Source organism: Lutra lutra, chromosome 7 (genome assembly GCF_902655055.1).
Source record: "Lutra lutra chromosome 7, mLutLut1.2, whole genome shotgun sequence".
Classification (NCBI taxonomy): Eukaryota; Metazoa; Chordata; class Mammalia; order Carnivora; family Mustelidae; genus Lutra; species Lutra lutra.
In genome coordinates, this window is record NC_062284.1 from 12,719,250 (window position 1) to 12,744,756 (window position 25,507).

A 25,507-nucleotide genomic window follows, 5' to 3' on the forward strand; every position below is an offset into this window, starting at 1 on the left:
GGACCTTTGGATGCGTTATACCTTTTGACCAGAAACACGACTGAACTGGATTTCCACACTTCCTCCAAGGAATTAGATCACATGTTGCTCTCTCCACAAGGCCTTCCCTGGCCGCCTCCACTTATAATTGTACCCCTTTACCTGTTGCCTCGTATTCCCTTCCTTTCATCCCTGTTTGGTTTATTTTCACATTTCTAGTTTTTAATCGTCTGTTACATAATATAGAGTTTGCTTATTTATTTTATCTACCTCATGCCTATCCCCAAATACAATGTAGGTTCTATTAAGGCTGTTTTGTTATTGTTGAAATTGTTAGGGGTGGTGGTAGGTTTGCTGGTTTTGTTCACTCTTGTCTCTCAATCAACGTGGTTCAGCTTTTCCTGCTGGAACCATGAAAGATACAGAGGAGAAGAAAAGGAAGGTTCCTGCTGTGTCAGCAACCCTTAAGGAAAACAAACAAACAATTTCACAAAGCTGTAGATCAACCACCTGAGTAAGACATTTGCCCAAAACATGCTTTGAAAAGCAAACAGGAAGTTTATCTATGAAAAAGCTAAGCATTACCACAACGAATATGTGCAGATGTACAGAACTGAGATCAAATAGCTAGGATGGTAAGAAAAGCTGGCAACTTCTACATACCTGCAGAACCCAGGTTGGCATTTGTCAACAGGGTGAGAGGTATCAGCGGTGTGAAGCCAAAGGTTCAAGGATTGTGGAACCATATGTGGCATGGAGGTACCCAAACCTGAAGTCAGTGAATGAATTGATCTATAAGCATGGTTGTGGCAAAATCAAGAAAAAGTGAATTGCCCTCGTAGATAACACATTGGTTGCTCATAAATAAGATATGATTGATAAATACGACATGATTTGGTATGGAGTTCTGATCCATGAGATCTATACTGTTGGAAAATATTTCGAAGAAGAAATAACTTCTTATGGCCCTTCGAATTACCTTCTCCTTAAAGGGGAATGAAGAAAAAGAGCACCACTTTTTGTTGAAAGTGAAGATGCTGACAACAGGGAAGACCAGATCAATAGGCTATTTAGAAGGATGAACTAAGGTATCTACCATGATTATTTTTGTGATCTGGTCAGTTAATAAATAACTACTTCAAATTGAAAAAAAAAAAAGAGTAAATCAACATGGTTTGTAGTATTCAACAAATATTTACTGAAGGGAAAATGAACAATGAATTTATACGTGAAGTAAAGCAGTGATGATAAGATGGGGTTAGTATATAGTGCACTGGGTTGCGTTTAAAGGAAACATGCCTAAGGTGATGAAATGCTGAAGGAGTAGCTTTCTAGATGCGCAAAGGGTATGTTCAAAAGCAAAATCCTGAACACCGTTTCATGTATGGGGTCTGCAAATAGTGTATCTTGATTGTGAATCTAGAATTTGTGAAGGATATTAGCTTATGCATAATAGTCAAGTATAAGCAAGTTCAAGGAAGATCTTACATATTAAACTATCATGTCTCTGTGTCATAATGTAGGCCAGAAATCTATAAAGACTTTTAATCAGATGAGTGGACATTAGAAGACCTGGAGGTGTTTTTTGGTGTATACTATGGTTTTCCTTTATTACAGTAGTATGTACAACACTTTTTTTTTCTCTTTTCACAGTAATAAAGTAAGTTCTACTTTCTTGAGAAGTAGCTGCTTACTGATTTGTTAGAACAATGAATGTGTACTTGGTCAAATTAAAAACAGATTCTCATATTACTCTCTCTTTGTTTAACCTTGGAGTTCTTTGGAATAGAAGTAGCATAACTTTGTTTCATCTTTACCTAATACCTTTATTCTAAAATAATCATGTGTATAAGAATCTCTTCTCAAATTATGCCCTGTGCTGATGGATGGTTGCTCATAAAGACTGTATGATTATTTCAAGACACTGTTTTTAAATATTTTAATTTTTAGTATAACAAATGAACTGATTTTCACAATATTGGGAAAGAAATGTGTGTTTTTGTTTTTTTTTTTTTCTTGTTGGTCCTAAGGCAAAGACCACTCCAGTGGTTTTCACTGAGGGTTAGTCTCCTCTTCAGTATTTTGCAGATGAAACACCTTCTAACCCCTTTGAATATTCAATCCAAGCTATTGAACTTTGAAGCAGAAGTGCCTTAACCAAAATAAATCAACAAGCCTTTCCTTCATGCTTTTTGGGATGTTGCTTATCTGTATGATTTTAACTCAGTGGCCTAGTAAGGTGGGAGTTTGGGCTGGTAGCAAGGAAGGTGATTATTGGGTTAATTTTCATCTGTTTTCCTTCCAGGATATCTGTTCATTTTTACTCTGACGTTAAGTCTTAACTGTATTTGTGAAATAAATCTTGACCTCTTTTTTCTCTCTTTAGAGACCTCAGTGTTTGAGTTGTAGGAATGAGTAACTTAGAAAGTATAGTGTTCATGACTGAAACTTGATATAAAAGTTTTTCAGCAATTTCCTACCAAAAGTGAACATTTTTACATACTTAATGTATTTATGCCATCTTAAGTCATCCTATGTCATTCTACACAGTAGAATAGCAATTTAAGACTACCTAGTTAATCTGACCAATATTGGGTCAAGGTGATATTTTGTAAACAGTAATTATATTAACATGAGCCTAATCTGAGTGGTGAGTCTAGTGATTTATGAGAACAAACAAACAAAAAGAGCAACCTTACCAAAACTTTTATATTGAAATGAGGATCTTGATTCCATTTTTCAATTTCTTTTAACATTATTTTCATGGGCAATGTGTGATCATAATTTGTATGTTTGTTTTGTTTGTCTCAACAAAGGTAGTGTTTTTAGGAGTTATTCAGAGACTTGGCTTCATGTAATCTGGCTGTTTTCTAGTCTTAAATCTACTCTCAAGGGACAGGACAGAATCTTAATATAATTTCAAATGAGGCTATCCCAGAGTATTTAGGAAAATAGTAGTGCCATTGTACTTGGTATCCCAAGTTAAATATTTGCAAGCGAGGCATCCTCTTGGATGTGTAGAAGGTAATTCAGCCATTGGATTGCTTGATTACTTATTTCCAAAAGACTTCATAATGAAACCTGAGGAAAACATAGCCTGATTTGTTCTTTAAAACTTTTTGTGATGTAAGGTAACATCTTTCTCCTGTCATATCTAATTAAACAATATCTAGAAGATTTGCACAAATGTCTATGGCAGTGCTGGATAAGTTCGTCAATCACAGCTCCCTTGGTACCATGGACTCTCTCACACATATTTCGATCTTTAGCATTTTCCCTAGAAAAACATGAAGTCTCTTTATGAATCACATTTTCCTTATCTGAGATTTGTCATGTATTTATTTTTGAACCTATTTTTATAAAAATTTTGATAAGTTTTGAGGCAAAAAATGAAGAAATATCTGTAGCTAAAGATTTAAGACAATTTCTTAAAGTTACATTTTGGGAGAAGATACAGACTGGGTCACCTTTGCATCTGGGTCATAGAATGTCGGAAGGAAATCCACAAGATAGAGTAAGAATCAGAAAAATAGAGCTTCATGTACTGGTTCTGACGTTTTGTAGATGTTTCAATTCTGAGCAATGTTCCATTGAATGGATATATTATGTTCACTTGTTGCTGGACATTTGTGCTCTTGCCTGCTTTGCTGTTATTTGGATTAAAGCTGCTATGCTCTGAACATTTGTGAAGAAGTCTTTGTGGGACGTACATTATTTATCTTAAATTTCTTCATTTCAGAGTAGAAAGGCTGTGGATTATAGTAGACATATGCTCAAGTTTTTGAGAAACTTCCAGGTGGTTTTCCAAATCAGTTGTGTCATTTTGTATTTCTACCTGGAGTGTTTGAGAGATCTCATTGTTCCACAAACTGTCAATACTTTCTCTCTTGTCAGGGTTTTTGATTGTAGTCTTTCTAGTAAGCATGCATTGCTATTTCCCAGGGGCCTTTATTTGCATTTACTTGTTGGATAATCATGTTCCATATTTTTTATGTGCTTTTAGGTATTCACATAAATTTCTGTATGTGTGAAGGGCCTGGCCAAATCTTTGGCTCATTTTTATTGGATTATCTTCTTGTTAATTCTTGTAAGAATTCCTTATATATTCTGGGTACAACTTGTCTTTCAGTATATGTGTAGATAATATTGTTCCCCATTTTGTGACTTTTCCCCTTTCTTAGCTGTATCTTTCAAAGAGCAAATGAAGATTGCTGCCAATAAACTCTACTTTTTTTTCTTTTATTTACATTATTCTTTGTAAAGAATTATTTTTTGTATCTTATTTTTGTATCTTAAGAAATGTCACCCAAGATGGCAAAGGTTTTTCCTCATATGTTTTCTTAGAAGTTTTAAAATTTGAACATTTATATTAAAATATTATAATCCATTTAGAGTTATTTCTTATATATTGTAGGTGGTAAGGACTAATGATTTTCTTTTTTCCCTCATACATGTATCCAGTTGTTCCAGCGCCATTTGTTGAAAAGACTCTTATTTCTCCTATACAGTTATCTTGGCAACTTTCTTAATTAACTGCATGTATGTGGATCTGTTTCTGGACCTGTTTTCTGTTCCAATGATCACTATGCCTATCTTTTTGATAGCATCACACTGTCTTCATTACTATATATTTATAAATTATGAAATTAGGTAGTGTAAGCTTTATTGTTAAAATTGCTTTAATGATCCTGTCACTTGGATTTCCAGATAATATTTAGAATCAGCTTGTCAATTTCTACAAAATTAAGATTGCTTGCTTCTACAGATCAGTTTATAGACAACTGCCATGTAAACAATATTTAGTCTTCCAACCCATGAATGAGTGGTATATCTATCCACTTACTTATTTTATAATGTAATCTTATAATTTTCAGTGAAGAGATCTTCTCGTATTTTATGAATTTTATTCCTATATATTTTATGGGCTTTGATGATACCATAAATGGAAATCTTAAAATGTCATAATCCAGAGGTTATTTTTGATATTAGCATATAAATATGGAATTTACTTTAAAAAATAACTATATACTCTGTGACTTTGCTGGATTTAATTATTTCTAGGATTGCTTTGTAGATTCTTTAAAATTTTCTATGTTAAAAATCATGTCATCTATAGAGATAGTTTTGTTGTTTTCCTTCTTATTTGAGCTTTTTATTTCATTTCTTTTACTTTATTGCAATGGTTAGCATATTTAGTCTAATGCTGAATAGAGGTAGTGAGACCAGACATCCTTACCTTTTCCCTACTTTTAGAAGGTTATTATGGAGTTTTTATTCTCATCTCTGCTTTTTATTCTTATAGTATTTATTCCATTAACATTTAATGTAACTATTGATATTGTTAGACTTAGATAACCGTTTTATTATTTTCCACTTGTCTACTATGCTCCTTATTCCTGTTTCTCTTTTGTGCCTTTTAACATTCTATTTTAACTCACTGGAATATTCTTTCAGTGATGGTTCTAGGGATTAAAGTGCATGTGTGAATATGTAATCTCCCTTAGCTTTTGATAGTCAATTTAGAAGTATTATTGAATCACTTTATCTAAAACGTAGAAACATTGCAATTCATCTAAGTCCATTTATCCACTCATCCCTACCTCCTTTATATTTTAGTTTTCATGTATATCACATATAAGTACATTATATATCCTACCAAGATGATGCTATAAGCATAGCTTTAAACAACTGTATGGATCCTAAAGAAAATAAAATTAAAAAATAGTCTTTAATATTGTCCTATGTATCCACCATCTGATGCTCTCTGTTTCTTCCTGAAGTTTGAGTTTCCCTTCATTCTGAAGAACTCCTTTAGCATTTATTGATATGAAGTTATACTGGTAAAGAATTCTTTTAATTTTCTTTTATCTAAATCTTCACTTCATTCATAAAGGATATTTTCCCTGGGTATAGAATTCTGAGTTTACGGTTTTTGTTTCTCTTACTGTTGTTCATTTTAACACTTTAAAATGTTGCAGTGTCTCCTTGCCTCCATGGTTTCTAATGTGATATTCATGTCCATTCAAATAGTTATGTTCACATTGTAGTGTGATGTTTGTGTGATTACAATATAGTGTGTGTGATGACAATATAGATGCCTAAGCCTGGTTTTCTTAAACATATTCTGCTTGGGTTTCTGTAAAAAGTGTTCAGCCATTAGTTCTTTACATAATTTTGAACTTCTTCCTTTCTCTGAGATTCCAAAAATCTATTTTAGAACTTCTGAAATTATCCCATGGACCACAGACAGTCTATTAAATTTTTCCAAACATTTTTTGCTTTCAGATAGGATTTCATTGTTTGTTTTTTTAAGATTTTATTTATTTATTTATTAGAGAGAGAAAGAGAGTGGAGGAGGAGCAGAGGGAGAAAGACAAGCAAACTCTACACTGAGCGCAGAGCCTGACATGGAGCTTGATCCCAGGACCCTGACATCATGACCTGAGCCAAAATTGAGAGTCAGATGCTTAACCAATTGAGACACCTAGGTGCCCCAGATAAGATTTCTTTTGATCTATCTTTATGTTCACTGACTTTTTCTTCTTAATTCTGCTCCTGAGCATATCCACTGAATTTTTTGAAAGTTTTAGATATCATATTTTTTAGATGGGCAATTTTCACTTTTATTATTTTTTGTATTTTAATCTTTACCAATTTTCATTTATTATATTAGTTTATTTTCCTTTATCTCATTGAACATATTTTTAATATGTGGTTTAAAGTTCTTGTCTTATAATTTCATCTTACAATTCACCCTTCAACAATAGTCAAATTATAGAAGGAGCCCAAATGTCTATGTCTGTCAACTGGTGAAGGGATAAAGAAAATGTATGTATGTAGACATATATGTATATGTGTGTGCGTGTGTGTATATATGTATATATAATGGAATATCATTCAGCCATCAAAAAGAATGAAATCTTGACATTTGCAATGATGTGGTTGGGGCTAGAGAGTATTATACTAAGCAAAATAAGTCATAGAAAGACAAATACCACATGATTTCACTCATATGTGGAATTTAAGAAATAGAACAAATGAACATGGGGAGGGGGAAAAAGAGGAAAACCAAGAAACAGACTCTTAACTCTAAAGAACAAACTGATGGTTACCAGAGGGGAGGTGGGCAGGGGTTGGGTGTGGGAATGGGTTAAATAGGTGATGGGGATTAAGGAGGGTATTTCTTGAGATGAGAACTGGGTGTTGTATGGAAGTTTGAATCACTAAATTCTACACCTGAAACTAATATGGTATGCTAACTAACGGGAATTTAAATAAAACTTAGAAGAAAAAAACCATAATTCACCTTGAAGTTGGCATCTGTTGATTGCCTCTGCCTTGAAAATCGATTACATTTTCCTGACCTTTTGTATGTCATGTGATTTTTAATTGTGCCTTAGATATTAGGAATGTTATGCAGCAGAGACCCTAGATTCTCCAACGTTCTTTCACATAGGTTGACCTTATTTTTTAAGAAGATATTTAACTTCATTAAACTCAAACTGCAAATTCTGTCACACCTCCTGTGGGTGGCAGCTCTGATCCCAGTTAAGACTGCTCTGAATCTGCCCCCACATCTATGGCAGAGACTGCAGCAAAGTTCACATACAGAATTTGGGGTTTTCCTTTGCTTGTTGTCTCCTTCCAGTGTTCCTCTGTACCATGGCTCTGATTGTCCCCAATTTCTTTGCTGGTTTCATCCATTCAGAAAGATGGCAAATTTTTCTTTTGAGTTTTAACCAACTGGTATTATCATTGTGATAGCAGCTGCTCTTGAAGGAAAGATGCGAAAACGTTACAGTGACCCCATGCCGATCTGATTTCTTCTTTAAGCTTTGCACTTCCGTGCAAAGTTCATGGATCAGAATCTCAGGTCTCTCTACCAACTATCAGAGTCTACCAATTATCACTGGTCTTTTTTTAAAATTTGTTTTCAGGTATTAGTATTATTATTATTATTTTGCTAGAAGGTGTTTATTAGGAAATTAATTGTTCATTACAGAGGTAGGAGTTATAGATTGATTCAAAAAAAATTTTTTTAAGTAAGCCCCACAACCAATGTGGGGCTTGAACTTACGACTCTGAGAGAAAGTCACATGCTCTATCCACAAAGCCAGCCAGGCACCCCTTAAAAATATTTCTGAGTGAACTGGTGACTCACTCTGAAAGTTATGAATCCTTTAAATGTGATATTTAAATGCTACTCAATTTCTGTTATAAAACACTTTCTTATATTACTTAACTATACTTGATAGATGCAAATGTTATGGCAAATGAGGTATTTATCTAGCACAACAGCCTTCTAATATTAGTTGATGTACAAGTAATTTTGTTAAAGACATTTTATAAATAGCTTTATGATGAGGAAAATAAATTAAAAATATGCTATTTCCTAATTTTTCCCAATAGTTTTGTGTCAGCCTCTTCAGTTGAAGTTATATTTAGCAATGTAAAAAAACAATAAAATTTCACTTATCCAGTAGATAGACATTGAGGAATAGTAACCATTTAGAACACAGTTAAAATCAGTTAAAACTTCTAGTCCTAAAAGAACTTTAAAAATAAAGAAAGAAATAGGTAAAAATTAGGAAATTCTCTAGCTTTATCTAGTAGAGGAATCAATGTATCATTTTCTCTGCTTCACTCTGTTGATCATATCAAAGAAAAACAAGACATAAAAGTAAAAGAAACCTTAAAAAGAAAAGTAAAAGAAAATATAAATTATAAATCAGTAAATAAAACTGATAAAGCATACCAGATGAATAGCCTGGAGGAAATCAACAACATAATAATATGCATTGATTCAAAAAACATTTTAAAAATTCTATACTTAAAAAAAATTTGGAGATTTAGCACTGAAAGAAAATGTAAGTAACACCTAGATTGGACGGCAAAAAAACCACCACCAACAACAAAGATGTCATGATTTGCAGTTTATATGATTTTCCACAGCAGATCTCCAAAAGGATAGATTTGAAATCCCCTATAGCTGATAAGAGGGGACCAAAATAATGTGAACAACATATAGAAATCTATGTTCCTGTGCCCAGAAGTAACCAATTAAAGTATATAAATGTAAAATGCCCTCATTTATAATAGTATCAAAACTCTTAAGTTACACGGAAAAATAATAATAAAACATAGACAAAATGATCACATGTTTTTCATCAGCATGATGAAAGTAATAAAATATTTTAAGATACAGAAATGTCCTGAATATATGGAGAAACAAATAATCTTTATGATTTGGAAAGCCAGTACCAAGATGTCAGTTCTCTCCAAATTGGTAGATACATTCAAGGCTATCCCAGTGAAAATTTCACCAAGAATTTTATGGAACATTACAAATTGGTTTTAAAATACATGTAGAAGGGTAAAGAACAAAGAACTACCAGAGATAATTTTGAAGGTAAAATAATACCAACTTGCTCACTCATATCATCTGGTTATTAAACTACAGTTAAAGATGTGGTCTTGATAAAATAGAATATGTATCAATGGACAGGATTGGAGTGTCCTTAAACAATAAACACACCCATGTAGGAATTTGGTATGTAGCAGAAGTGTCAATGGAAATAGTGAACAAAAACAGGGATTGATACCACAATCTAGTTGTATAAGTTGGCTATCCAGAAGCATCCAAATTGGATGCTTTTTTCTGACTATAAGCCAAAAAACCACTTGAGACAAAAAATGAGGAACACACACATACAATTATCTTTTGGGAGAAAACACAATGAAATAACTTTATCATCTCAGAGTAGAATGTGATTCCTTAAGTAGAACATTGAACATGAAGAGCATGAATTTTACGGTTGAAGGTGAGTATGTTTGACTACATTAAAAAGTATAAAAAGTTTCATCTTAAGTTTTTAATGATGAGAGGATAATGGATAAATTACTGAACATTACTTTGAATGGGGTACCATGTATCAGTTAAAATGAATATACTTTTTAAAGAAGATTTATTGATTAGAGAGAGAGAACACGAGTGGGGGAAGAAGGAGAGGGATATATGGGTTTTGATCCCAGCACTTGAGGATGATAATCTGAGCTCAAATTAGATGCTTAATTGGCTGAGCCACTCAGATACCCCTAAAAATGAATACACTTGATTTATACCTATACCATCAACAGATCTATGGAACATAATATTGAATAAAAAAATTCAGAGTGATGGGAACATTTTGATGCTCTTTATGTTTCTAAAATAAACCATAGAGGTCCTCAGATGGCAAAGATTCAACTCCATTTTCAGACATGGTGGCTTCTGGGAATGGGAGGAGTCAGTTGAGGGTAGTAGGTGAAGAGTTGACAATGAATACCAATTATCTGAAATGTTTTATTTTTTAAAAAGACTAATACATAAATTGGAAAGAAAACTGACAACACATTTACAAGTCTTCATGCACGCAGGTGCATGGGTATTTGTTAAATTAGCCTATGTATATTTTTTTCATTCTTGGTATATTTAGTAATATGACATGAAAAAATTATCCTTGGTATAGAGAAAGAAAGAATGGAGTGTACCAAAGTAATGATACTAAAATAATCCTGATACTACAACCTGAAAATAAAATAAAAAGGAAATGACAGCACATGGATATCAATGTAAAACATCTTCCAGTGTTAGCAAATAAAATTCAAAGTACAATGTAAGACCATTACAGCCCACTAAAGGGGACGTTTCTTCCAGAAATACAGATTCACTTCAATATTTGGAAATCATAAATACAATATACCATGTTGAGGTTCTAAAATGAGAAGGAAAAACCCTCCTTATTTCAGAAGATAGTGAAAGAACAATTAATCATTCGCCCTCCTCCATTCCTGAATTAAAAAATAATATGAATTAAATAAATCCTTGTTAAAATCGATGTGGTATTATTAAAAATATTTTTCTTTTTCAAATATTTTTATTAAAAGGATTTGTAAATATTTTTAAAATAATAAAATGAATGCTTCTATGTGAACTTTCTAATTTAAAAAAGGTTTATTTGCATATTCTTAATACAAAATGATTTATGTAGCTCAAACAAAAATCAACAGCATGCTTAATTATAAAAATAGAAGCATTTTTATAAAATCCAAGAATTAGACAATATCACTTTCAACAGTTTGATTTAAAATTGTCTAGTTAAGGGCGCCTGGGTGGCTCAGTGGGTTGGGCCGCTGCCTTCAGCTCAGGTCATGATCTCAGGGTCCTGGGATCAAGCCCTGCATCGGGCTCTCTGCTCAGCAAGGAGCCTGCTTCCTCCTCTCTCTCTGCCTGACTCTCTGCCTGCTTGTGATCTCTGTCTGTCAAATAAATAAATAAAATCTTTAAAATAAATAAATAAATAAAAATAAAAATAAATAAAATTGTCTAGTTAATAGTAATGAAAGTAAGTATACCTATTAGAAAGTAAGTTATAGATATTAGACAAGAGGAAACAGGAAAAATTATTTGTAGATTGTGTGAATGTATTCTTAGAAACTCCCCAAAAGTGAAATAATAGCCTATTTGAAGAAAATTCTATAAAGTTACTAATTTAAAAAATTAACATGTACAATTATTAGCTTTTATTTATCTGCTTGAAATGTAGAATGGGAGAAATTATTGCATTTAGAATAGCAAACAAAAAATAAGCAGGAAATACATATAATACCTACAAAATAAAACTTTAATATGGTATAAAATGTTTTTAGTAATAGGTAATATTGCTTCGAGAAAAGAAGAATCAATATTTAAGATGCAGTAATTTGCCTCTTCTACGTTGATGTAAGAGTGACTCTTTTCAAGCCCTTATAAGCACTAATAGCTGATAACCACAGATTATCTCATTTCATCCTCTGGACCACTTGTGGATTGGAAAAGAAAGTGAGGCTCAAGTTTTGAAATCATTTCCCTGTGATTTCACTCTCGCCTCATATTGTAATTATCATGGGTTGTTTTCTTATTTGTCCTAATTTGCTTATTCCTTGGAGGTAGGGCCGTGTCTTATTTGCATTTATGTCTCCCATGACCACTGTCACATAGATACTTGGATTCAAACCCAAGCTCTTGGTTGTCTTTCTGTAGGGAGGGTCACAAATCTGGAGGCTGACAGCAATTGGGCTGGTAAAGCACATACCTGGTCTGATGCAGGCACTTCTAGCCCATAATTTCCTTGTGACCATCCAGCCTCAAAATTGGAAAATTTTAAGATTTTTAAAGAGACTTTGGCCATCTGAAGTTTTTATCTGAACTATTTGGATTTTTAAACATTAGAAGCCAATTTAAGAAGTAATTAACAGTCTACAGCTCCAATAAACCATACTGTTGGCAAAATTTGGTCTGTGGCCTGACTCGGAGACCTTGGATTTTTCCATACTACTTTCCTAAATTCTGGTAAATCTCAGAGCAAAAAACTGAATATAGTTGATGGGGTAATGGAATTTCTAGGTATGAGGCTACAATATTGTCTATTTCAGAATGTGACTGGCCTACTCATTTCTAGATCTTCTTCATTCTACGGCCGATTCTAAAACTGTTCATTGTGTGTGTGTGTGTGTGTGTGTGTGTGTATTAGCCTGTCTGTAACTGTTCCTAAAAGCTACTATAGAGAGAGTGTCCTGGATTTAATTTCCTTAAGTCCATGCAAAGGATTTTAAGTTTATTCCCATACTGATTTTTCAAGCAATGATTTTATCTTGTCTTCCAATCAGGTATTTTTAGTCACTGTCTGGAATTTTGAACTGTACATGATCCCGCTGCTGTTACTGCTACTGTTCATCTACAATTTCATCACACCCACAAAAGGGAAGGTTGGCACCATCCAGGACAGCCAGGTGAGCGAAGGTTCTAGTAACTGTGACATTTGACCAGAGGAAAAAAGGTGGTAATAACAACCAACTGCCACCAAATCGTGACCCAAATCCACTTGGTTTGAGACTTGAGGAGAGCAACATTGGACATACATTTATGTGATAGTGGTGATCTTTTATTGGGTATAACCTGGAGTTGTCCTTCTGTGTTATGCTTCTGAGACTTGGCCTACATTCTTAGCGTGAGGAGAGCCCTCTGGTGCTTGGTCATTTTTACCAAAGTGGCAGCATATTTCATTGTTTGTCCATGCAAGTTATCTGCAAGGCTATCTGCAAGGCTCCTATGAATAGCATTCTCATCCACTGAAAAAAGCCTTTGGCATCTCACTGAGTTCCTTCAGGGCACGGAATGCGTCTGGAAGACTGCCTTACGCCTCTCCACCCAGACATCCTAGCCTGAAGCCTTCAGAGGCTGGCCAGCTTCTAGGGAAATCAGAGAGTGGGCAGGCATGGGCAGCTCCATTTTTGGGTGCCCAGGTCCTGAAAATCTCAAGCTTCCCATGATCTTGAAGGAAGCAAACAGCAAGACATCCCCTATCATCTACTTATCATACTTTCTGACTCAGCTTCCCCTATTTACTTGTTCCAGCCCAGAGGATCTTTTCCTGGTCTGGGTGAATAAGAACTAGTATCTGTAGACTTGCTTTAGGGCATGATTTTGGAATTCCAGATTCAAGAAATGAATTTTTAAAACTAAAGTCTAGGATTTTGCGACTTGATAGTAGTGGTTTTCTCAAGACCCAAAAGCTGATGATCTTCACCCATTTTTCCTTATAATGCTATTATTAAAAAAAATCTATGAAATAATGGAAATTGAAGGGATATTCTGGTATCATTTGGGGGGTAGAAAGGAAGAAGAGAAAATGAGATTTTTTGGCAGGGAGGAGGAACCTCAGGCAAATTCCAAATTCTATTCTGTTTGATATTGGATTGTTTTGATGAGGGAGACATGGATGTATTTCAATAATGAGGGACCTAATGATGCTAGAACCAACTAATAAATAAATAGCTTTAAAGTATAGGATTGTTTAAGGAGTAAGTTGCACACAGATATGGGAATGAGAATAGGGATGAGGGAAGTTTTCACAGAGAAACATCTTTAATAAAAAATGCTGTCAGCTAACATTTTTACAATTTTTGATCAGATTTTAGTTTTCCAGCTATCATATACATGATGTGTATGCATGTGTAGGCAGGTAGATATGTTTGGGTACGTAAGAATACTTATGTGCATATGATTATAAATATGTGTGTGTAAAATCTTCTCAATTTACAGAACACTTTCACATGCATTACCTATTTTAATCTTGATAACACAACCATGAAGGAAGCAGGAATTACTATTTTATGCTTGAGGAACGTAAGGCCTAGAGGGACAAGGTGATTTGCCCAAGGTCACACAACAGGATGTCCTTGAACAGTGTCCCAAGCTGAAGACTTGTCCCAAGCTGGGCTTCTAACTCCAAATTACAGTGTTCTTCCTCCCATGGCGTGTTTTTATTATGTGTGTTTTTACCCATTTGCTTTCCTGAAACGTGTGCTGTCCATGGTGACTAGGTGAGTTCTCCAGCATCCGTTGAGGGTCCCACACAGAGCTGGCTACAGCTCATGGGAATTCTGGGATGTAATGGAGCAGCGGTCTTGGAGAAATTGCTGGGTAACTGCTCAGTGGTTTTAGGGAGTATGGTAGAGTACTCTCTGCATACTTCAGAGTTACTCTTTCTTTAAGAACATGGTACTGAGAATTCTGTTGACTACTAGAAAAATGACATCTAAACAGCATGCCTGACCTTTGCAACATGGTTGAGCGGAAAATAAGTGTTCAGGCTATAAACGGACTTTGGTTTTTGAATACCCAGCGTTCTCTCTGAGCTCCTGGCCCGCCTGGACTGTGTTGGCTTTTATTTATTTATTTTCTTTTTTTTTTTAAGATTTTATTTATTTGACAGAGAGAGAGAGAGAGAGATCACAAGTAGGCAGAGAGGCAGGCAGAGAGAGAGAGAGGGGAGGATGCAGGCTCCCCGCTGAGCAGAGAGCCCGATGCGGGGCTCGATCCCAGGACCTGGGATCATGACCTGAGCTGAAGGCAGAGGCCTTAACCCACTGAGCCACCCAGGCGCCCCCTGTGTTGGCTTTTAAATATTGCACTGATACAATTAAAAGTTACCTGGTAAACAGTCAAGATTTCTACACTGATCTGAACAAGTCTATTCACAGCACCTGGTGCTTTGGTCCCCAGACTAAAGCCAGGTGCCTGTTAGTGGCCATGAGAGCCCGAGTTGGCTTCTCTTACCTGCCCCCACTCCCCCTCCGAGAGTCCCAAGGAAAACAGTAATAATGCACAGAAACCTGTAACTTATTCTTGAGATTGATTATATTCAGACTAATGCATTTCCTACTGTCTAATGTTTCAGTAATGGCCCCAAAGGAAAAGAGCAGTCATTATAACAATGAGCCCAGCACAAACCCAGTACGGTGTTCTCAGCCTTAACATATCAGTTGGCTCATTTGTCAGAATAAGAACAAACTGTTTACAGAACGTACAGCCTGGCGATGCATTTTTAAAGCTGGGTACCTTCAAAGGCCACTCGCCTGATCGCTTTATTTATAGTTAAGTTTTATGTAGATTATGCATAGTGTTTGTAGTCTTTCCACAGTGTCCCTGAACTTTAAGAGCATTATTTTTTGAGAGGTTATATAATGGATTTAAAAACCACGAGTGCTTCAGTTACGTAGGAAAAAAAAAAAGTAAAAAGTGTATATGGGTTTAATTTGCATTTAGTAATTTCAAGGGATGTTATATGAACAAACCATGGTTTTTCCTTTTAGGAGAGCACAGACTTGGAGGAAGAGGAGGATGAAGAGGACAAGGTGAGTCAGGGAAACTCGTGAAAGGGGGTGTTAACGTGGTCAGCAGATAGCACGTTTCTGGTTGAATCAAACTGCCGTTTGTTTGTTTGCTTTCAGTACTATGAACTGTCCGGCATAGTAATATATTTGTAATTTATAAAGGATATCCTTTTTAAGAGATCTTATAAAGTGAGGATAAAAGGGGGTAAAAATATAAGGAATTACCGAAATATTATAAAAAGCGTACCTAAAGGAGGCCTGTCATTTGATTCAAGTGAAGATCGTAAGAGCCTGCCCCTCGGTGTGTAAAAGGTAGATAAAAGGTAGTCTAGGAAGTCAAAAGTAAATCAAGTAAAATTGCTGTTCCTTTAGGTTCCCGTCTGCGCTCTGTGGGGTGGTCACCCACTTCAGAGCCTGTCAGTTTCCCAGCTGTTGCTGGCAATGTTTTCAGCTATATGTCTGTGTACATCTGTCCTTTTTCTTCTCCTGGGAGAATCTCTCAAATCTGCTGCTTTTGTTGTCATTACGCTTTCAGACAAACCTTCTGGAATAAAATGAAAAAAGTGGAAATGCCAAATGAGATGCTACCAGCTTAATGGACTTCCAACCCCCTAGAACCTGTGGGTGGATGGGGTTTGTGATGTTTGTGTGGAGGAGGCTGGCAGGAGGGGAAAAGGTGAAAGGGGAGGGGGATCTTAAGATTTAAGTATCCAATATAAAATGCCCAGAAAATGGTAATGAATTAAAAAACACTGGCTCCATGACACAAACAGCCCTAAAATTAATTGGTGAGCCAGATGGTTTTGCCCATTTGAAGCAAATTGGGTAGATGACAAAGGGAATCTTATTTGTTGTGCTAAAATGATCATTAATAGCAAAATAATAAAATAAAGCATAATATTTTTAAAAAATGGAATTGACTCTTTTCAGAATAAGGTCACACAGATGCAGCTTTCTTCTTGATGAATCGATGGGAGTTGCTTCTGAGTAATATAACTCCTTGAGCATGAAAAATTGTCACAGCCAAGCTAACCTGCCTGGTGATAGGATGTTTTACCAAAAGAACCACACGTATTAGAAGAAATTATTTTAAACCTTTATGAGGCCACATGCTAAATTTTATTTACCAAGGCTAGGAAGTAAGGAAGATTTTCTTCTGTTTGGCTATGTCTGTTAAAATGAGACCTCAATAGAAGAGGGCGTCATCTGTCCTTTAGAGAGCATTGTGACCATGTGTCTTTGGCCCATCTGATAAAGCAGAGCTTCCAACAAGAAGGAAATGAGTGAAAAAGTGGTGTGAACTGGCAAGCAAAAATTCAGGCCATGGATTCTAGACCAGTGGTTGTCATAAGCCAACCTTCTACTGAGGTGCCTCAAGGACTGTCTGGGGCTCTGGGCATCTGGAAGGAGAGACAAGTGTGCTAAGCCTTCCTGGGTAAGAATGACTGAGTTGGAACCATAGCATCTACATGGAAGAGCCTTGGAGCTCCTGTGTTTATCCAAACATTGCAGTCCCCACAGCAGGTGTGCCAACCCTGTTATAGACAGGGCGTTAGGACATTCCATATTTCCCTCAGGACAGTGCTGTTCGCGATATACTTCTATTACAGTGTTCTCATAGGGCCTTTAATGGCCACAGCATGGCCATGTTTGTTTGCTTCCTCAGTTTTGTTGGCCTTTCAGATTATCCAGAGGAATAAATCTAAAATGAAATTTTGACTTCTACGTATACCTTCTTGTGTTTACCACAACCCTTCTACTGTTTAGGGAGACTGGTAAACTTTGCTGTCCTTATCCATATCTTTTCAATCTCCCATCTCTGAGAGCTTTGTAAAGTAAAGAGGAATTTTCAACTTTAAGACTTCTGGAGCCCACTACATCCCAATATATATTACAGTCCATCCGTCCTTCTCCACATAGACCAGACTTCACAGCTGAGACGTGCTTGCCATAGACCCGCGCACACAGCCACGGGGCTACTGCCCTCCATCTTGTGCTGTACCAAAGAGCTTACCCACAGAACCCCCCTGGCTTCTGTTGCATGTGAGACATGACAGGCCATGCCTCTGGGAACTGTAACACACCCAGTGAGCGATGAGCTGTTTACAAATTATAAACATACAGCCATTTCCTTCCAAACCAGAAGAAGAGAGGAAACTCCTTTCCATCTAGACTATCCATCTTGAAAGTAACAGTCTGTAATTGCTAGCACCCCTTCCCACCAAATACCATAACGGGGGACTGTGGAAGATAAAAGCACGTCGGGGCCCCGCGGCACAGCTTCCTCTGGAGATGGATGCATTCTGTATATTCTGCAAGTCTCTGATGCACGGACCAGGACGTGGTTTGGGGTCTGTCATACTTTTATTGTCTGGAAGGGGGATTGTTATAAAATGACATCACTGTAACCTTTTGCTCCTTTTCACTGTCAGAAGTCCATGGTGGTGACCTGTATGAGAAGCCAAATTAGATTGCACAATTGTGCACGTGTGTGTGTGTGTTTCTGCACTTTCAGATGTAACAAAGAACCTTCAGATAACTACTTTATGGGCTTTTAGGAAACTAACTGTACAAATTAAACTTTGAAGAGAGGAGATATTTCTTTCTTATTCCTGATGGCCATGCAAGAAATTGCTTGTTACAAGTGTAGTTTGCTGGGGACCCCTGAACAAACAGATAATGGCTAAGTTCAGCCAACAGCAATCAGCTGACATTTCCTATTTGTATTAGATTCCAAATGTGGAATTCTTCTATGTGGACCTTATTTGTACGGATGGATTACAATGAAAATTGCATTAATTTTCTGCACAGTAAAGGTCAGTAATTGAAGCATGAACCAAGAAACTATTGTGTAAAATGCTGTATTCCCATACTTAGGAAAGGTCACGCAAAGCAATAATATCTTGTTTTCATTGCGGAAGGTATAAATACTTGCATTAGAGTTTCTTTCTTTTTCCAGCCTAACAAATGCTTACACAGAATATTTTAGCATTTACTATTAACATCAGCAAGAAGAAATCATAAGGGCATGTCATAAAAAAAAAATCCTGTCTATTGCTATATCATAAGGAAACTGCGGTAATGCCTGCATTGTGAGTTGGCGTGTCTTTAACTCATCTGTCAGAAACAGGACTTGAATGATCTGTCCTAGGATGATCAATGAGTGCACAATTGTCTTACCGTGTTTAGGGAGGAGAAATTGCCCTTCTGTGTCAATTGTTGGCAAAAAACAGATATGGTTGTTTTTCTTAAGAAAATAAACATCTAATTCATTTTTGTGGATCAGTCGTGGAACAATTTCGTAATGAAAGGATACGGATGAATATTATATCTCTGTCCCCTTTTCACAAATTAGGATGTCATCATTAAAATTTAAGTACATTTTAAACTCAATTTCAGTGTTTAACATGGTTTCCGTTCTCCAGACTGGTTATTCCTCTCATTCCAAGCAGAAGCTTCTTAGGGAGAGAAACACGTGGCATATGTATTTAAAAGGTGTTCTTGGGGTGCCTGGGTGGCTCAGTGGGTTAAGCCTCTGCCTTCCGCTCAGGTCATGATCTCAGGGTTCTGGGATCGAGCTCCACATCAGGCTCTCTTCTCAGCAGGGAGCCTGCTTCCTCCTCTCTCTCTGCCTGCCTCTCTACCTACTTGTGATCTCTGTCAAATAAATAAATAAGTTAAAAAAATAAAAATTTTAAAAAAGTGTTCTTGCTGTAATATAACCTGCATTGTCCTTTAGATGAGTGGGCTAGGACCAGGATGCCTCATTCCCTGTGCTTTCTTATTCCAGAGAGAGAAGATGATCTATAGTGTCCCAGCCAGGGGAGACGATCATGCTTGGAGGAGGTTTTATCTTTCAATCTCATCATGAGAGTCATTCTGCCTATGATTCCTTTGTGCTTTCTTAAGAATGTCCCAAACACACAGCAAATTAATTTGATTAGTGAGTTTTTTAACCTATTGACAGAGGAGTGGTACTTTTAAAATGATAAAGTGTGGTATTTTTAGGAAAATATAAAGTCAGACAATATCTTTGAAAGGTTAGTAGTAGTTGAACACACACACACACACACACACATACACTTTCAGGAGACATGCAATCTGTATACAGGGTATATTGTAGAGGACGTGTTTAAGGATAACTCTCAGTGGGGTGCCTGGGTGGCTCAGTCGGTTAAGCATATGCTTTTGGCTCAGATCCTTATCTCAGGGTCCTGGGATTGAGTCCCACGTTGGGCTCTCTGCTGGCAGGCAACCTGTTTCTCCCTCTCGTCCCTGCTCGTGTTCCCAATCTCTCTCTCTCTCTCAAATAAATACATAAAGTCTTAAAAAAATAAAAGGATAACTTTCAGGAAGATAAAGTAAATGGTTGCTCTGATTTAACTCCATTTAATTTGATTTAATGTGATTTTTAGTGATGAAGTGATTTAATTACTACCATTTCTACCATACCATCTTACTTTCAAGACTTCAATATTAAAATGGATTCTAGCCAATTCTTAATTATCAGTTTATGTATGTTTTGAATAAGAAGGGATTGGCTTCCCTATCTCCTGCAGTCTTTTCTCTAACACATGGACTTGCTCAAATTTTTCTTTTAAAACTCAAGTCCCCATTCTTAAAAAATGTGTTGCCTTCATTATATTTTGAAGCCAACCAGAAATGTTACTAATCTAACCTTTTGGACCATTATTCATCCCGCTCATATCAGGCTCACTAATACTCCCAGTACTTGTATATTTTCTTTGTGACTTCAATTGTAAGGGTTATGTTTGGTATGTAATTCCCCAATATTGTGAAATATGATACATTAGCCTATAAATTAGATGGATTATCTATCCTATTAGTTTGTTTGCACTAACAGAATACAGTCAGTGGCTCTGGTTTTATAGGCTATACTGTGTCTAGATATTTAATATCTCATTGCCTAAAATGTTTATATCATGCTAATGTAGAATACATTGGGTATTGTGTATCCATTATCCACAAGTCAATGTTTCTCTGAGGATAATAGCTGTTCCTTTTGTCTTTCTTAATGAAACCCCCTCTGTTCCCTGGTGGTTTGTCCTAAATCCCAAATATCCAGTGGGTTTACAAGGTAATTGATAAGTGAGGACCCCTCTCCTTTTCCTCAAGGGAAAAGTTATAACTGAAAGTAAGTAATAAAGGACACAAAAGTAATAATATAAAACAAGATTATTTTGAATATTAGCTAAATAATTATATTTATAAAAATATTAATATTAGTAGAGGGTTTATAACTTGCTACTGTTTTTATGTACTTTAGCTCATCCAGTACTCAAACCATTACATTTTATATTATTTTCCCCATCTACAAATTAAGAGAAATTCACTAGGTAGGATAATAGCAAAACTCAAATCCAGTTCTTCTGACCTAAATCAGATTTATTTTGGACCATGCCACACTGTCATGAAGGAAACATGTCATTTATTTTTCGGTTCATTGTCCTGCATTGTTACCTATTTATGAAGTGTTTTCTCCCTCTCTCAGCCTCTTTAGGTGCAAAGATTAAAACTATAAACGTGGTCTTCTGAGTAAATAATGGGAATATAGTGTGGTTGCTACTTTCATTGAAGAGGAGGTGATGTTGGAGCAGAGTCTTAGGGTAGTGAGGATTACGTGTTGCGCTGCTTCATTGCATGGATCTTCTATCTTCTGCCTTTCCTGCTCCCCTTCCTCGGAGAAAACTAAAGGACACACACACACAGTAAAATCAGCAGCTCCTTGTGGGTCTACCTGCCCTATTTACAGAGAACTGCCTTCAGTACTTACAGACCTTGATTGCTCTGTGTGTGTGGGGGAGGGGGCGTCAGGCATGTATCAGAAACCAATCTTCCTGAGGCCTAAATGCCAGAGAATTATTGTAGACTGTTGGCAGTTTTTCATTGGTGTTTTACCAACATCATCTTGGTGCTGTTCCTTCTTTTACTTTTTTCAGCCCTTCCCTGTAACACCAGATGAGATTCTTGTGGTAAGCCAAGAAAAGTCGTTGGTAAATACCAGTCAGCGTGGAAACGCTTTCTGTAATGAACAGAGCAGGTTCAAAACCACTTAGAAATGATATTGATTTAAAACCCAGATCTGGGGGCGCCTGGGTGGCTCAGTGGGTTAAGCCGCTGCCTTCGGCTCAGGTCATGATCCCAGGTCCTGGGTTCGAGCCCCACATCGGGCTCTCTGCTCAGCAGGGAGCCTGCTTCCTCCTCTCTCTCTGCCTGCCTCTCTGCTTACTTGTGATTTCTCTCTGTCAAATAAATAAATAAAATCTTAAAAAAAAAATAAAATAAAACCCAGATCTGTTCTATATTCATTTCCTCAAGCAAAAGAATACTTGAGAAGGAAACGCTGTCCTGAAAAACTACAGAATTTTACCCCCGTGGAAAGAGCAAACGCTAAGGAGTTGATTGGGTGTGTGCGTGTGTGTCTATGTGTGCGCGCACGTGCGGTTTGCACGTGCAAGCATGTAGGTCTGAAAGCGCATGCGCACATCCCCCACATCTCATGGGAAGAAGTCCTAAAGACCTTTCCCAGTGCAGTAAGCCAGGCTTCCAAGGAGTAGTTTTTAATCTCATCTATCAGAAATACTGCTTCTTATTCTTTGTTATGACAGATACTGAGGTTTGAATTTTTTTTTCAGTTTGTGTGTTTTCCATGCTAAATTCCAGTCTATTTCTGGCATTTGTAATTCTTCAAGTTTTCAAATTATAGGCTTTTAATATTCCGTAGGATAAAACAGACCAAACATAGTCCCATTGAAAATGCAAAGTTATATTTTTGTGTTTTTGCTCTAGAGGGCTGGAATTACTGGAGAGATCTTGAGACAGAATTTTGCATTGATCCCTTTTGAGAATGCGTCTATCCTCTGACAAATACTACTCAATTTTTAAACTTGTCAAAAAGGATTTTTTCTGACATGGTCCATTTTTGGGACTGTCTTCCCGGTTTTGCTTAGGTAATTAAATGAGAAATGAGGATTTTTTTTTCCTTAAATTGGAACATGTGGGAAAGATTTAAAGTAACATACTGATTATATAATTAATTCTGAGTTGTAAATTCATTTTGATGGTGTGAATTCTCTCCCAGAGGCTCCAAGCTGGTTTATTACACCTACAGTGCTATAGTCATTGGAACCGTGGGGGTGGCAACCAGAACTGAAGAAAGACGCATTTGCTTCCTGACTGATTTTTGGTTTTACTTATAAAAAAAGTACATGATTTGTTCTTAATCTGACTGCTTTATAAACCTAGCCAAAAGAGTCAGGTTTATTTTTCTCACGTTTTATAAACAAACGGACAATGAAGAAAATGGTGAACTTGCATCTGTCTCTATATAATAATATACATTTTTAGGTTATAGAGATGGGTTTTGTCATCATTTTTCTTACAATGAGTGCCAGTCCTTCTTTATGGCATATCAGAAAACAAAGGAACCTTATGAAATTGGAATTCTGTATCTGAAAAGTTGCATGCTCTCATCTCTTCTATTATTTCGTGATGCAAGCTTTATCACAAAGTAGACCCAAATCATGTGAACGGTCGTATGCCTCACTGGTTTTTCAAGTTTGTAATAAGAAGTAAAATCTATTCTTTCTCAAATGTAGGGCTCTGGGAGTGCAGTGCATGGCTGGTCATAATTTTTTTTGTGCATTTGTCTAATCACCCCAATGACCACCACTCTTCCACTCTTTATTACACATTTCCCTCTATAAATCAGAAGCCTCCTATGTTAAGGAAACACACCAGCACACGTGATAACGGTTCTGTCTTCCTGAATGGATCTCTGTTGCTCTTCCCAGGCAATTTGGTGGCAGCAGCAGATGTAATGTTGTGTTTGCTAAACTGTTATCACCATATTCCGTGGTTCAATCTGAGACGTGTAAATAAAGCCAGCATGATGCAGATAAAACTGCCAGATGATCTTTCGTACAACGCAGGGCAACATGAGTAGACTTGTCTTGGAAGATCATTGCTTTCAAAACTTAAATTAACCCCTGTATTCTTTCAACTAGATCGAAGGTTATTCCTTCTTTTATCTCTTTGCATTCTCAAAAGGAAGGGACTTATGTTTATGAAGTGTCTATAATATACTAAATGCTTTACATATCTTATGATACGAATAATATTTAATTCTTATTATTAAATATTAATATTTAAATTAATATTCAGTCAGGAAAGGATTAGACTCTCCCTTTTCCCAGATAGCTAAATTGGAATTCAGAATGGGTGAGGGATTTGCCATGATCACAAAATTGGTAGATGACCAGGCAGAACTCAGTTCTCTCTGACCCCTAGTCTGCTCTTTACAAAATGTGTGGGCCTGGGTAGAGTTGAAGTCTCATGGTTGGTTGGTCTGTTTTTCTTGTTAACTTTTCACCTGTTGGTGCAAACAATCCCTGGTTACCCCAGCTCTTAAATATAAGAATGGAAAGAAATGTTTTTGAAATAGTTTTAAAAGATATCATTTAACATACTCTCATGAGTTCTGGGCAAAATAGTGCTGTAAAGAGTAGGGGGCAATATGTAACTGAGTCAGGTTTCTCAAAATTATATATCCGATGGTATACAAAGAGACAGAACAAAAACCCATAGACATCAAAGAAGCAAATGCCAAAAAAAAACAAGTGGGAGCTGAATGCCCACCTTGTGAAATGCCCACTAGAACTTACGCTTTTTTTTTTTTTTCCAAGATTTTATTTTTTGGTTGAGGGAGAGCACAAAGAGGGGGAGCAGCAGAGGGAGAGAGAGAAGCAGGCTTCCCACCAAGCAGGGAGCCCAATGCAGGGCTCAATACCAGGACCCTAAGATCATGACCTGAGCCAAAGGCAGTTGCCTAGCCGACTGAGCCACCCAGGTGCTAAGGGGCTTCTTATAATGAAGACACACTTGCTCTGGCGTTCTGGACTAGAATCCTATGTTACATGTACCTACTTGCCCAGAAATTTTCTATTTACTGACCCCCCCCCCATTTTATTTAAATTCTAAGTATTGTATTTAATACTTCATTTCAAATACACTGTGATAAATTGCTTAGGCTTGTTGTTTGTGCATTCTGCTTCTGCTATGGTTTTTCCTATTTGCCGCGGTGTTGCATGAGCGGTGACCAGAGATCTTACTGACACCCGATTAAATCCAGCCAACAAGCAGGGATAACCCATCTGTTTTCCTGACCCCTTTTCAGGGGGCTAAGCCACTAAAACCTAGCTTTCAGGGAGAGCTTTTGGGTGGTCCCTGACAAACAAAGTGTTCTCAGATAAGTTCACCCCTTCTTGTCTCAAGCGATGGTGGAGAAGCCTCTGATGCCCCCCATTCCCCCCAGTCAGTCATGTTGTATACAAGCCTGTGGGCACACGGCTATTGCCCAGTCTGTATGCATATAGCCTCCAAACTGCCTATTCCAGGAGGGTTAGTGGGAAAGATGAAAAATGATAGGGTGAGGGTATGTTGTAAATATACAACAAATATATGTAAATATAGGCAGAATTGAAACAGTCCTATGGATAAGAGAATAAAAAGTAGTCTGAACACTTTGGCTATCATATTTTGTTTCACTCATTCCAAAGAGTAAATCTGCATTTACCTTTTTTTTTTTTTTACTCTCTGATAAAGTTTTGCAATGAGTAAATAAAGTCAGAATTCATGTTTAAGAAATAATCCAGTAATAATATTCTATTAAGATAATTATCGATGTGCTGAGAGATGTGTGTTTACATTCCTTGTCTATCCCCTGGGGACATGGTCCTATCATCTGTGTATATAAACTGAAGTTACAAAACTGCCAAAGAGTCTTCAACAGTTAGTAGTTACTTCAAGAAGA

The 25,507-nt window shown here is 36.5% G+C and overlaps 1 protein-coding gene and 1 pseudogene across 4 annotated transcripts in view; both read left to right on the forward strand.

The window, feature by feature from the left end:
* MCTP2 (multiple C2 and transmembrane domain containing 2) overlaps window positions 1-25,507 on the forward strand; it is a 242,419-nt gene that overhangs the window by 191,767 nt on the left and 25,145 nt on the right. For all 4 annotated transcript variants that reach the window (XM_047737123.1, XM_047737124.1, XM_047737121.1 and 1 more), the window contains 2 exons: window positions 12,667-12,789; window positions 15,655-15,696. In XM_047737123.1, coding sequence (XP_047593079.1) covers window positions 12,667-12,789; window positions 15,655-15,696 — 165 coding nt within the window. The remainder of the gene's footprint in view (window positions 1-12,666; window positions 12,790-15,654; window positions 15,697-25,507) is intronic.
* LOC125104570 (60S ribosomal protein L7-like) lies at window positions 383-1,137 on the forward strand (annotated as a pseudogene).